Source organism: Pan troglodytes, chromosome 7, assembly GCF_028858775.2.
Source record: "Pan troglodytes isolate AG18354 chromosome 7, NHGRI_mPanTro3-v2.0_pri, whole genome shotgun sequence".
Classification (NCBI taxonomy): Eukaryota; Metazoa; Chordata; class Mammalia; order Primates; family Hominidae; genus Pan; species Pan troglodytes.
In genome coordinates this window covers 41,149,194-41,164,233 of record NC_072405.2, presented here as the reverse complement: position 1 = coordinate 41,164,233, position 15,040 = coordinate 41,149,194, and the positions used below count along the sequence as shown (strand labels likewise).

General features: G+C 40.0%; 1 protein-coding gene across 17 annotated transcripts in view; it reads right to left on the bottom strand.

The window, feature by feature from the left end:
- Nucleotides 1–4,685: 4,685 nt before the first annotated feature.
- NRG1 (neuregulin 1) overlaps nucleotides 4,686–15,040 on the bottom strand; it is a 224,379-nt gene continuing 214,024 nt past the window's right edge. For 11 of the 17 annotated variants that reach the window (XM_003311657.6, XM_001168846.7, XM_001168989.7 and 8 more), the window contains one exon: nucleotides 4,686–14,950. Coding sequence is in view for 11 of the 17 variants with exons in the window: in XM_001168846.7 (XP_001168846.4) it covers nucleotides 14,296–14,950 (655 nt within the window). In the remaining 6 variants the exon portion in view is untranslated. The remainder of the gene's footprint in view (nucleotides 14,951–15,040) is intronic. The other 6 variants (XM_024345113.3, XM_009455157.5, XM_054656633.2 and 3 more) reach the window with 2 other exon arrangements.

Genomic DNA, 15,040 nt, shown 5'->3' with positions numbered 1-15,040 from the left:
TACCTGTGTATTGGTTCGTTCTTACACTGCTATAAAGAACTATCAGAGACTGGATAATTTATAAAGGAAAAAGGTTTAATTTGACTCAGTTTTCCATGTCTGGGGAGGCCTCAGGAAACTTACAATCATGGTGTAAGGGAAAGTAAGGCACCTTGTTCACGAAGCGGCAGGTGGCAAGCAAATGTGGAAAAGCCCCTTATAAAACCATCAGAGCTCATGAAAACTCACTCATTATCATGAGAACAGCATGGGGAAAACCATTCCCACAATCCAATCACTTCTCACCAGGTCTCTCCCTAAATGCCCAGGGATTACAATTCAAGATGAGATGTGGGTGGGGACACAAAGGCTAACCATATCACCCACCTTCATCATTCTCTTCATTATGGTGATTGTACGCTAGGAACAATAGCTCCCACCTAAATCGCTGTCCTGAACATAACTTCCAACTTAGAATTTCATTCAAGAGGACAAAGGGGCCTAGAACATATTGTGGCCAGAGTTGTAGAAACTATTGCAACTCTCGCTCCTCGGGCAGGTTTTACTTACCATAAAATCATACTACTAGAACTTACCACCTCCCTTGAAATAGCCTTAGCAAAAATTGGTGCAAGTATATCAGTGATACAAAAGTCTTTAGACTCACTAGCAGGAATGGTTTTTGATAATAGACAAGCTCTGTGTTACCTCCTAGCTGAATGAGGAGGAGATTGTGCTGTCATCAACAAAACCTGTTGCACCTACATTAATGTGTTTGGAGAAGTGGAGACTGATGTTCAAGACATTTTCAAACAAGCCACATGGTTACACACACTTTCTCAAAGTAACCAAGAGTGGATCAAACCTGTTACTGATTGGTTTCCAAAAATCACTTGGCTTCTTCCATTCCTTGGACCTTTGTTCCTTGTCATTCTTTTAATATTTGGTCCTTACCTTTTTAATGCTTCTACTAAGATTGTATCTTCCAGATTACAGAGATTCCACCTACAGGTGACTATGCAATCCCAATACCAGCCTACAACAGCAACTTCCATTTACGTGGGGCCTCTTGATGGAATCTAGTTTCTCCCCATCCCCCACCCTTGAACGAGTTTTTCATGACCCTTCATTCCTTTCGTGACAGAGAACAAGAAAGGGAAAAACGCAACCTATCTCCTTCAGTGCTCCCCTTTCAGCAGCAAGTAGCCAGACAGACCCGATGCCCCTCTTCACTATGGTGTTTTCCCTTTCTTGAGACCCCAACAGGCAGCAGGTAGACATGAGGCATGGGGGAATATAAAGGGTCAAAGGTTTGACCAAAATATTTGTCAGAGGGAAAATGAGGAGAGCAAAATCACCTGGTGACTATTGCACAAGCCCCAGAGGAAAAAACTCCTTGTCTGAGGAATTTAGAAGGGAGCAAATACCACCTGGTGACTATTAGACCATCCAGAGGCAAAACTCCTTATCTAGAAAAATAAGAAGTAATTAAACTTCCCTAGTATCTAAAGTCAGCATCTGGTTCCAGGCCTCTTTCAACTTTGATGAGTATAATAATTAAAATTTCTCTGCACCTCTGGAATGCCATGCCAAAACTCATTTCATAACCCTAAGCTTCTACCTTAAGGTCCACAAATGCTCCTAAGGAAAAATCCACCGTGGTACACGCAGTCCTCCCACTGAGGTGCTCCGCTGCACCCTTTTGTAGCATTCTTCCTTTCTAATAAACTTTCCTTTTTCAATCCTATACTGTTGTTGGTAAATTCTTTCTACCAACGCGCGTGTCAACCACTTCCCAGTGCTGGGGCTATGACACCTTGCTGGGCACATATCACTATCATCATTTTCGCCAAAATCATTATACAAGTCGCTAGGAAGTTCTAAGCTCTCCCACGTGTCTTCTGAGTTCTCCAAACTGTTCCAACCTCTGCCCATTACCCCGTTTTGAAGTGGCTTACACCTTTTCAAGTATCTTTATAGCAGTACCCCACTCTCTGCGGTACCAATTCACTGTATTAATCCATTCTCACACTAATCCAAAGAACTACTGGAGACTGGGTAATTTATAAAGGAAAGAGGTCTAATTGACTCACCATTCCACATGGCTGGGGAGGTGTCGGGGAACACACAATCACGGTAGAAGGGGAAGTAAACACAGCCTACTCCACAAGGTGGGAGGAGAGCAGAGTGAGGAGTGAAGGGAGGAGAGCCCCTTATAAAACCATCAGATTTCGTGATAAATCACTCACTCCATGAGAACAGCCTGGGGGAAACTGCCCCCACCCCCATAATCCAATCACTTCCCTCCAGGTCTTTCCCTCAACACCTGGGGATTATAATTCAAGATGAGATTTGGGTGGCAACACAAAACTTAACCCTATCAACCTGGTTGTCAACCTGCTGCACTTCAGGTGGGGAATTTAGAAGGTCAGGAGCAGTGTGGTATCTGCTATCCCAGGTGTGGACACCTTCAGGCATCACTGAATAGGCAGCCTAGGAGACTAATTCTGAGTCTGACAAGCACAGATTGGCAGGGATTGCAGGTGTGATCAACTCCATGCCAGGGACATGCCGTTTCACTGGAATTTTCAAAAAGATCTGTAGGTATTTCCTATCCAATTATCTTTAAAGTTGAAAGTTACATAAAATTCCATTGATGAGCAGGTAGCAAACTGGGTATGTATATTGGACAGGAAAGCTTAAAAAAACCACATGGCTATATTCTTTTAATCTTTGGGTAACTAAATTTGGAATTAGCTTTAGAATCACTAGGTAAACCAATAAACAAAAAGCCTTACATTTAAGTTGACAATTTGACAGATTTTTTTAATCAATAAAGAAGACTACATTTTCAGGCTGGCAAACTACTGGGAAAAGAAGACTTCTGTGGTAATATTAGGTGCCCTTCCTCTCCCTTGCAAATAGTTACACTGTGCCTACGTATGAAGTGGAATTACCTAGAAAATATCCCTGAACACTTAGTCTTGCAAATCAACATTCTGTCCAGAATAACAAATTACATATTTCACTGATTTATACAGCATGTTCATTTCATATGTTTTACTCAACCCACACATCTGGAAAACTTGTGGGCTTGTTCTATGCAAGGATATCTTTGTACTTCTTCAAAGGACTGAGCACTTAGGTTGGGTTTGATGTTACGGTCAATAAGGAAATCTTATTTATAAGGCTGACCTAAATGTGGTACATATATACCATGGAATACTACACAGCTATTAAAAAAAGAACAAAATCATGTCCTTTGAAGCAACATGGATGTAGCTGGAGGCCGTTATCCTAAGGGCTTTAATGCAGGAACAGAAAGCCAAATACTGCATGTTCTCACTTATAAGTGGGAGCTAAACATTGGGTACTCATGGACATAAAGATGGGAACAATAGGCCCTGGGGACTACTAGGGGGTGAAAGGGTTGAAAAACTGTCTGTTGGGTATTATGTTCGCTACCTAGTGAATGGCATCATTCGTAGCCCAAACCTCAGCATCACACAATGTACCCATGTAAACAAACCTGCACATGTATCCTCTGAATCTAAAACAAAAGTTGAGAAAAAAAAACAACCTGACCTAGTGAAGAATGCTCAACTAGAGGGCTTTATTTTTGAGACCTTGAGAAGATGCGAGAGGGGATGGAAGGAGGAAGAAGAGAAATGAAGGGTTAATTTTAATCTTGGGTTCCTGGGTGGAGAGGGAGCCAAGACAAGCGTAAAGGTATATTTAGTACTCATGCATTCACTGCAAAATCTAGTCTAAACTTTGAAGCCTCCATTCCTTGAACTCTGACCTATAGTGTTTTTGACCATGACTTAGCAAGCTTGGTTCTACTCCTACATTTCTGATTTTGTTGTAACAATTTACAGGTTACTCTTTTCTTGATCTTAGCTTTAAAGGTCACTATGATCCCCTAGATTCCTCATGTGCTTGCCAACCTATGGCAACTGAGTCTCTCGCTGCCAGGGATACATTCTGTAGATGTCCAGTGTCTACAATGTTCCAGACACTGTCTTAGGCGCTGGGCATACACAAATAAGACAGTGTCTTTGTCTGTCCTCAATGAACGGATGGTCTGCTGAGGGAGGAGTTGCAGTTAACTACAAGTTCTGAGATAGATGGAAAATGCTGTGTTGGAGAGTGTATGGCGTGCTATGAGATAGCAATGGAGGAACACTCAAGGCCTGGAAACTTGGAAATAGGTCATGGAAGGAATCCCAGAGAAGGAAACTCTCTTTATCCAGAGAGAGGGTGAAAGAAGTTTGTCAGGAGGACGAATGGAGAAGGGAGTTCCAGTAAAACAGAACAAGGGCAGGGATATGTAGCAAGCACAATATTGTGCTTCCTGAGATATGTGGATGACTGAATGTTGTATGTAGGATGATTCTAGGATCAAGCATTAAATAACATTGAACAAAACCATAGAAGTAACTGCTCTATCAACTCCCTCTCAATCCTGGCTAACTCAGGGAATAAATCTTTCTGTGCTTCCCCAAAATATTTTCTATCTCTCTAACACTTTCTGAACTCCCTTTGTGTCAAACAGAGAACAGGCTTATTGCTCAGACCTTTGAGCAGGCAACAGTATCTGGTTAGAACTTAATAACTTTGTTTCATTTTTATTATATTTATTTTTACAGTTTCATTTTTATTATGGCAACTGATAGCAGTTTTCCATTCACAGCATTGATACAAAGTTTTAGTTGAAATTACTTTATTGTAGTTAAAAATGTAGTCAATTAAAAATAAACACTATGCAAAAAATAATACAGGTGGTACATGAATATGTCAATAATCATAAAGTTCATATGCCAATGACTAGGGTTTCATAAACACTGGTGTGGTGTATTGGGGAACTAGAAAACCATAAAATCAGACTGAAGAATGAAGGCTGGAGACAAGTTATGAGTGACAGAAGCCAGATTGTGAAGGGCCTCCTATGTCAGGTGGGGAGCCATGGAGGGGCCGTAACCAGGAGACTGACACAGTAAGTTCTGCAAGTTAGACAGAGTCTTCTAGCATGGTGTGAAGGATGGCCCAGGGGAGTGAAAGGAAGTAGATGAGTCAGGAGACAAATGGATCTCAGTGACAGATGCTGATAAGAGCATAAACAAGAGCCGAAGCAGTGAGGCTGTGAAGGAGGGTGTGGACTTGTGTGACCTGTCAGTGGTACAATCACCATTGTCACCAATTAGATGTGGAGGGAGAAATCTAGACTATTGCTCAGGTCTGGCTTGATCAGTGGGTGAAATGTGGCTCCACTAACCAGATGAGGAGATGTTTCCCCTCACTTGCTCCTTTGCTTGGTAACTGACATGATTTTGACCCCGAGTGGAACCCTTCATCTCACTGACTCTGCATTAATAGCTCAATAGGAAGGATTCAAGTTCCTTCCCTTCACAGTCCTGGCTAGAGATCTAACACCTCAGGCAAACAGAGCAGAATCCAAAATGTGTGGTGGATTAGCATATTTTCATTTTGTGAAAGAGAAGTTTTTGGTCAAGCACATCATGGAAAAGATGAAACACCATGGGACTCTGCCCTAGAACTTTCTAAAGGGCCACCACTAATCAAAGAGGACTTTCTAGTTCAATACAATTTCTCTAAATTCTTTCTAACTCCAATAATTTCTGACTGAATTTCTGTTCACAGTCTGAAATTGTGTGGTCTTCCGACTTCAGAACTTTTGAAATCAGAGGTCTCAGTGAAGGGAAGAGCTGGGAAGATAAGGGTTATAAACTAAGGAGGTACTAAAGGAGGCCTTTGTTTTGCAAAAAAATAAAAAATAAAAAGTAAAGGGAGAATGGAATCTTTGTGGGGGAGACTCTTGAGTGAGGGCAGAATCATCTTGTTATCGGAAGATACCTGGTTACAGGGGGTTGGGTAGCTTGGAGTAGGTGGCTGTCATGCACAGCATTTTCTCTCTTTCTTATTCTTAATGGTGAAGAGAACCTGGGATCCAAGATAAAATTGTCTGTGTTATCTGAGGAGCCACAAAAGTACAAATCAAGGAAGCCCTTTCCTCTGAAGAAGATGAAAAGTTCACTTTAGGCCCAACTGGGAGAAACTAGAAGTCCTCTGCTGTTGAAGCAACTCACTTCAAGACAAGGGCTCCTCCAGTAAGGCAAAAAAGAATCATCATCTAGGGACCAGAAGACAAGTATTAGCTTAACTCATGATAATAATTAGAAAGGTGCAAAGTTTACATCTATAATATTATTTCTTTAATATAAAAATAATAAAATGTCCTCATGAATTATATTTATGATGAGCTAGAGTTATGATTGTTTTCAATAAAAAGTTTTTCATTTAAATGAAGGATAAGGAACAGAAAGTTTTATTAGACTCTCCTGCCATTAACAAAGCCTATATTACAAGTCTGATGATTGATATCAGAGCTTAAGTAACTTCCACCTTGGATGTAGTATGAAGTTTGAAGGGATTGAATCCAAATAGGCTAAATCTGTAAATTATTAATTGCTTCATACCCAGGATGAGAAAAAAAAATTCTGTTTTATGCATGGAGTAAAGAGTGAAGAGGACGTGAGGAATTATTGGATGGATCATGGGAGCTACGTGGTTTCTCACATTTATAATTTCATCTGAAACCAGACTCCTCTAATTTGGTCGCTCTGCAGACTTTTGGTGGGATTTTATATATATATATATATATATATATATATATATATATATATATATATATTTTTTTTTTTTTTTTTTGAGACGGAGTTTCACTCTTGTCACCAAGGCTGGAGTGCAATGGTGTGATCTCAACTCACTGCAACCTCTGCCTCACAGGTTCAAGTGATTCTCCTGCCTCAGCCTCCCGAGTAGCTGGGATTACAGGCATGTGCCACCACGCCCAGCTAATTTTTGTAATTTTAATAGAGACGAGGTTTCACCATGTTGGTCAGGCCAGCCTCAAACTCCTGACCTCAGGTGATTTGCCTGCCTCGGCCTCCCAAAGTGCTGGGATTACAGGCATGAGCCACTGCGCCAGGACTATATATATATATATATATATATTTTTTTTTAAGAAATGGAATATGTCTGAACATCCTGTGTAGAAACTAAGACAAACAGATATACTGTCGACCTAAGATCATTTTTGTTCATTCTTCTAGATGTTTGCAATGATGTTTGGAGGTAGTATTAAAACTCTACAGAGTCATGGTTTAGTAAATTTCTGTTAAATTATATTAATAATAAAACACATGTAATAAGCTGCTAAAAATCAGAGTTAACATGAAATGGTATGGCTGCATAAGAAGCACGCTGAACTTATACTGCATCAAAAAAACAAACATAAAGTTATGGGTGGTGGCTCATGCCTGTAATTCCAACACTTTGGGAGGCCGAGGCAGGAGGATCACTTAAGGCCAGGAATTGAAGACCAGCCTGGGCAACATAGCGAGACCTTGCCCCTACCAAAAAAAAAAAAAAAATTGCTGGGCATGGTGGAGCACACCTGTAGTCCCAGCTACTCGAGAGGCTGAGGTGGGAGGATCACTTGAGCTCAGGAGTTACAGGTTGCAGTGAGCTAAAATTGAACCATTGCACTCCAGTCTGGGTGACAGATCAAGACCCTGTCTCAGAAAACAAAACCAAAACCAAAACCTAAAGAACTTATCAAAGCTACAAAGTTAAATGTTATTTGGTGATATGTTTCTCAACATACTGTTGTTATTAAAAAGGATTTGCTTACTGGCACTATGTTGGAGAAATGATAACATAAAGTTTATTTGATCCATTGTGCAATGGGGATATGCAAATGTCAATCCATTTGGAACTGAGAAACCTAGATTCCAAAACTTAAGGAACTGGAGGGGAAGGAGCAAATAGAAGGTGGCATTTGAATACTAGCTATGTGTTAGACACTTTCAGGCTTCCTTACACGTATTCAAGTTTAATCCTGACCACACCACAGTCTTGTAAATCAGGAAAGAAACTTGGAGGAGGAAGCTGCCCACAGTCAGTAAGTTTCTAAGTGGTGGGGAGAGTGCTTTGACTACAAAGTTCCTCCTCTTTTCACTTTAGGATGCTACCTACATGTCAAAATTGTGAATTCATTCTCACTGGTACACTTCATTTCCTTAGAAAGCTAAGTTTAGGAAAGGTGCATAGAATCACTAAGCCAAGGAAATTGGCTTCTAGAATCACTCTAAACCAAAGCTAGAAGGGCTCACATTCTTCTAAAAAGAAACTTAGCTGTAGATGTAACATAACATACTGTATACACAAAGGTTGAAAACAAAAAACCTGTTTCTGCTTGAGGCAGGGAAAGGGGAAGAGCGCAATAGAAAGAAACTGGATTTGCAGTCAGAAAACCTGGGTACAAGTGTCAGCTCTGCAGCTCTCTTAGATGTGTAACTCCAAGAAAGATTTTAACCTTCCTGAGCCTAAATTTTCCTCATCACTTACCATATCGTGTAGAGAGAACAAAAAGGAGATAAAGGATGTTTTAAGCCATAAAAATATTATAAAATGTGATTTTTATTTAATAGTTCATTTCTCTCTGTATTAGCAAATCTATACATAAGCCATTAAAGATGTTTAAATCTACAGAGGTAATTCTTTAGCCTTTTTGGCATCCTGTGGGGTGGGCAGAGATGTCCTTTCTTCTTTCCAATTCTGTTCCAATAAGTTCATTTGAAGGGAAAGGGTTAGAAAGAGATCCTGGGTGAAACTATTATCCCATTCTCTGTCTCTTCTTTAAAAATTACTGGTTTCCTTCTCCTGGTCTGTTTTTAAAAAGCTCAGGTAGATCACAATAGATTTCCTCCAGGTAACAAAACTCTTTTCCTATTTCCCTGATGAATAAAGTTTTGAAGCATGTTAAAGTTCAAAATCAATAGCTACCCAGAGAAGACGAACAGTTATAGTACCAGGAGGTCAACAGGAGCCTAAAGATACCTGCAGGGGAGGGCATGACCACCCTACTCAACACCAACCTTAAAGGTTAGGAATATTGCAGCTTCCTGTAGCAACAAGACAGTTTTGTCTTTCATAAACTGAAAGTATTGGTATTTCCTGCCAAGTTAATCTTTTGGAGTAATAGTTCCCTTACATTTATTTTAGTAAATCAGTTTCAAAGAGGACAAGCCAAACATAGAGTGCAAAGTGATTCATATAAAGTCATCGAAACTTTCCACTCCTTCCAGCATCTTGAGTCTCCAGATTTCAGACCTGCCTTATAACCCCAAATTGTGAACATCAAGTCCTTTTATCATTCATCATTAGGACAGAAAAGAAATCTAATGATTGGGAAGACTCAGGTTAGAAAGATTCAGGTTTGCTTGTTTCCACAGGCAGCCTGGGTTTGAAAATCAAGAGAGAACATGGTTTCAACCAAGAAGGGAGAATTATAGTAATTATCCAGACATTCAATCTGGCTGCGAGTCTTCACTCCTTCCAAACCACCTCACCTCCTTCACACACGTGCTTCTGCCTCAAATACTATATCCCAGGCAAACAATTTTAACCAAAATTACTACGATAGCTGCTTATAGTGTTCAATTTGGTTACAAAGCCTCAGCAAAAACTGTGAATAATGTCTCAATCTTTAAGTTTTAAATATTCTCTGCATGGCTGGTTGGCTAAATGACTATAGAGCAAGTGAAAGAGTGTGGTGGCTTTTGGAGAGTGTCTGTTTGCAATTTTTGTCTCTCTATGTGTTTGTATGTGCATGAAAACTAAAGTTGTTGCAAATGTGAAGATTTCAAGCATTTTTGAAAATTTATTAATATAAATAGGAAAAACTAGCTCAGTCAAAAGCTACAATTTAAATTTCCTGGACATCCAGAGTGTTTGGAAATGATCCTAGAGGAGCCATAACTAGGTAATAGGAATTAGGTACACAGATGGAGGTGGACATTGGTGGGAAGTCTCAGGTTACCCCCAAACTCCAAAGGAGGCCACTGTTCACCCCAAAGGATTGCTGACCTTTACTTCATACACTTCAGAAGCTCTTAACCTACCTGGAATAATGAGTGAAATGCTTGGAATATATGAAGGGTACCATGCAAATATCTATTTGTTAAAATATGGCTTTTGTTTGGGTTAATTGCAGTAAGAAAAGTAATACCCTCATTTCTATGACTCAGTCTTAGAATATGAGAATTTTCTCATGCAAAGGCTCCTCCCTGAGCAGTTAGATAGACATGAGTTTGATTTGTTTTATTGACAGAATAAGGGGAATGAACCCAACTTGGCCTTCTCCTCTTTTAAAATTGTGAATCCGTAAATTGTGGGCCCAATGGAAAGTCATTAGTGGATGGCATGGCCAGGTGTCAACTGGCTGCCTTTTAGGCCACTATGGGCCATTGGACTACTTGAACCATGAGAGCATTTTTCGTTACCTTTCGTGATTGAATGGCACATTGACATTTTCATTAGTCTGAAGGAGTTTCTTACTGCCACTACAAAAGATAGCAACAGCCAGGATCCAGGCAGTCATGCCCTAGAATATTCTCTCTCTGTTATTGTGTATGGAGGAAAAAGGAAGCATAGTACTGTCTGGTTGTGCGGCCTCTTCAACAAGGAAGAAAGTGATAAACAGCATTGGTAGGGAGGAGATGATTTGAGAACAGGTGGTGTGGCAAAAGCAATGGACAGACAAGAAGCAACGTATAGACAAGGTGATCACGGGGTCCATGGAACACAATCCTAAATTAGCACAACTATGGGAATGAGATGAAAGGTGCTGGTCTAACAGACTGAAGCTGTAGTCTGCTGAGCAACACTCCCAGGTCTCCACAGAGTAGCATTTTTATTGCAGTATGTCTTTCATGGAAAATGGACAAAACTTTAAATAAATCACAATTACTTATTGCTTAGTATTTTGAATAATAAATTCTTTAGTTTATCAGTACCTCACGGCCTTCAATGTGCATTCTTCAGATAGTTTCAGTTACATATACATTCTTTCTCCTGAACAATAAATTATTCTTAAAAAAAAGAAAAGGAAAAGATACATAATTTTAAAGCAAAGAAAAACAAAAGAACATATATTTTTGACATTTATCTTAAACTTATATGAAAACAACTCTATATGTTAGATGCTTAAATATAAATAATAAAGGACATTATGTTATTTACAATGTTACATAGTAAGTTGAGAGAGTAAAAACTGACATTAACTCAAAAAGACAGTAAATGATATAAGAAAACATCCAAGTAATAAACAATATGTATTTACAAAAGAATATATAATAGAACTTGTGATATGTGGCCATTTCCTTCTGCCTACATTTCTCTTCAGTGTTTCATAGGTCTTCGCAGATAGAAATCTCTGGCTGGTGGAATGTAGCCAGTATTATTAATACAAGATAAGACCAGGCCTTCCTTATTTTCACCAATGTGAGCCATGCGCCCTTTAACCCCAGGCCATAAAAAGGAATAGTTAGTGAGCAAGTTACCCTGGATAAACTCCACCTCTAACAAGACAGTCACACTGAAACAAGAAAGAGATAGCAGGTTTGGGACACATTCACCTACACAGAGGACCATTTTGTAGAAACTAGAATGCTGTCCAGGCACTCTTGGGGGCAAAAGTCACACTAGGCAGGAAGGGAAAGTAAGACAGAAAGTGAATCTTAGGTGAAACAAAAGGAGTTTTGCATGTATTTGCATGTATTATGCTCCACTGCATACACCTCAGTGGGATACGATTTTAGACCTGGGAAACAAAGTTGCTGTCAAACTCCTGGGCAATTTCTACTACCTTAAAACCTAAGATAGCTTTCCATATGCTGGGAACATAAGTTCACACTCCGATCGCCACTGCACTGCCGGAATTTATTAACAGAGGTGGTCAAGAGTGATGTGACAAGCATCACAGAGATACCCCTGTAAACACAAATCTAGTGGCCTTGGCAGGTGATGCTGAGCAGTCAGCTGGCCTTTTCTATGAAGGGTGCAAAGGATGTCCCAACTATAATAATATGCCACCTCTGTGAGTGATCAGAATCAAGTTAGAAATACAATTTCCTCTTGTCTTCAATTTTCATATATATTTGCAATTTTAAAATGCATAGCAATTCTCATTGTAAGAAACATGTTGCTCATGGTTCTCAACAGAAACTTCTATTTATTCTTAAAATTCTTCCACAATGGGATATCTGAGTACCCCAATGCCCAAAGAATTTGAAACAGAATTTTTAGGGTTTTAAATTCATGGTAGGAATTTCTTCATTGAAATAGCTAAGGATGAGTCAAGGCCTTCAAAGGCAATGTTAAAATAATTTAGAGAACTTCATTGGACTGACTGTCTTCTTCCCCATGCTGTGAGCTTACTCATTACTGCAGAATTGGAAAATCAGTGCAAACTGACAAAGACTCCTCAGTGTAGGTTAAAAAGCAAATGAGGATACCACTGAGCACAGAGAAAGTGGCATGTGAACAGTGACAGAAAATTTGAGATACCAAATACTAACAGTAACTTCAAGAACCTGCAGACAGGCATCTCTGTGGATTGTAGGAGCATGTGGGAGCGTAACAACATGACTCATGCCCAGCCTGCATTTTTCTGCTAAGACCTACTTGCATGTCATTTCTTCTTTTTAATTGTTAACATCAAGATTTGGTGAAGAAATACATTCAGTTCACCCGCAAAAAAGAAGCAATTACTCTCACTGACTTCATGAATCCCCCCGATAACCTGTTTCCCATTTATCCTATGGTTCCTAGGAGGCCATGTGAATCCTAAGTAAAGCTCCAGCCCTGATTTCACAGATATCAGGCAGGCCATGAAATGGGTTCTGTGTTTCAAATCATTTTTTTTCTTCCATTTTCCTGAATTAGCAGTTATTTCAAACGTTAATATTTATAGGCCTACCTTTGGATTTACCATCACAAAAGAACATGCAATGCTTAGACCAATCTTAGTCCTACTTTATGACAGTAAAGCAAAAATTAAAGGAGGTGGGGGAAATGGGTGAGAGAGCCTGTAAATGGAGAGGTCAGGACACAGGTGGGGGTCACTTCTGCAAGTAAAGGTGCAATCTTTCCAACAGGATTGACATTTCCTGATGAATCATTACTTGTGATTACAAATCACATACACATCGGCCATTCCTGATAAAAAATGTTCATGCATAGTTATGACCTGATCAAGGCAACATGGAAAGATAAAAGAAAAATAAGGGGGAGAAAGGGGTGGTCATCCACATTTTAAAATTTCAACGGAGTCACTAAGCTTCTCTCCACCTATACAGTCACTCCTTCTGAACACTCTACGATGGAAATACTTCCCTATGATGACAAGTCATCGCTATGTACAGCAGGCACGTTTGACTCTAGAAGTATTTCAGACAAAATGCTGCATGTGCTGTCTGGGCTGGGCTTTTTGTGCCGTAATATGCTTCTTTTTGAGCCAAGAAGACACAACCAATCACTAGCTTCAAAATCAGTGAAAAATACATGTCAGAAATGATTGCACCTTTATCAGCCGTGTTTTGATCGTCAACTAGATAAGCTGCTGGATCATTCCCCCAGAGAGAAAGTGACACTCAGTCCTCTTGTAAGGTGTTAGATTTACCCTGATAGCAAGCCAGAACCCATTTTCTAAGCTATCCCTAAAACTGTTGCTTTTTGTCAAGAAAAATAAATTCAAATAAAGTAAATGAGAGCTCCTTTTAGTAAGAGCAAGCTGTCTTCTGATTAATAATATAGTTTTTTTTAAATCACAGTATTACTTTCTTCCTAATATTTAACATTACTTAATGCAGTTTCTTGCTGTATTTAATAGTAGCATGCTGTTGGATCTACTATTATCTCAGAGCCCAATGAGGCAAACCTTTGGCTGGCAGAGTAGACACAACTCATTTCATATTCTGAAAGCAAAGAAAACTTCATACACAAGAGAGGCGTATCTGGATGGATGTGCCATTACAAGACATACTGATTGGGTGCTACTACAAGCAAACAGAGGGACAGTTGCAAGTCTTGCAAATCATACATCCAGTCAACATCATAATGCAATGCACAAGAAGCCAGCAAAAACTGAATCTATGAGAGGTTTTGCCGAAATACTGTGGAAAAGCAATCACTGTAACTGTACAAAACTTGCTCTCGACATAACATAACATAAAGGCACCATTGATATCTTTCTCGTTTTGAAATACTGTAAAAAATTGCTACATATGGCACATAACACATTTTTACATACATATATTTAATTTATAAAAGTTTTTTTCCTGTTTTCTATTTGCAGAACTGCTAAAATAAAATAAATTGTTTAATTTAAGGTGGAATACTTTATTATATAAAATAAAGTTTTACAGGTGAATCTATGTGTTTATTTAGGTTTTATACAGCAATAGGGTCTTGGTTAGCAATTACACTAGACAGCCTGGCCTGGATTTCTTCCTGTGTCGAGAAGCGGCCTGCTGGGTTAGTCCTGCTGTCAGCCAGGCGGAAGGCAGGTGTTGCCTCAAGACTGGCTGCCAGGGGGTTCTGTATGCCCAGGAAAGGCGTATCTTCACCTACTCTTTCATCTTCTGTTTCACTCTCTGAGTTACTGCTCTGGGAGCTTGTGTTGCTGTCCACTTCCAATCTGTTAGCAATGTGGCCATTGGGCTTGGTTCTTTTGGCCCGCCGGCTATTGGCGAGTTTCTTAACAGGCTCTTGGGCTGGCTCGTACTCTTGGGTCGTTTCATACTCCTCATCCTCCACTATCCTCAAGGGGCTAGCAGGGAGGCTGTTACTGTCATGCGCGGGGTTGTGGTGGAAGGAGCTGAACTGCTGAGGGTGATGGTCAAACTTCTTCTCCCGCAGCCTTGGTGGTGTCACGAGAAGTAGAGGTCTCTCTTCTTCCACGAAGGGGCTGACCGCCATGGAAGGCATGGACACCGTCATGCTGGACACGGGTGGAGACATTTCCGAAGGGGGCGATTTGGGGGAGCTTGGCGTGTGGAAATCTACAGGTGACATACGAGCCGGGGTGGTCATGGCTGACACATACCTGTGTGAGCACAGAATACCCTGCATAAGTGTGGTGCAATAAGAGGCACATAGCAGGGAAGGTAAGGGGACAGAGTTCACGATATTATAT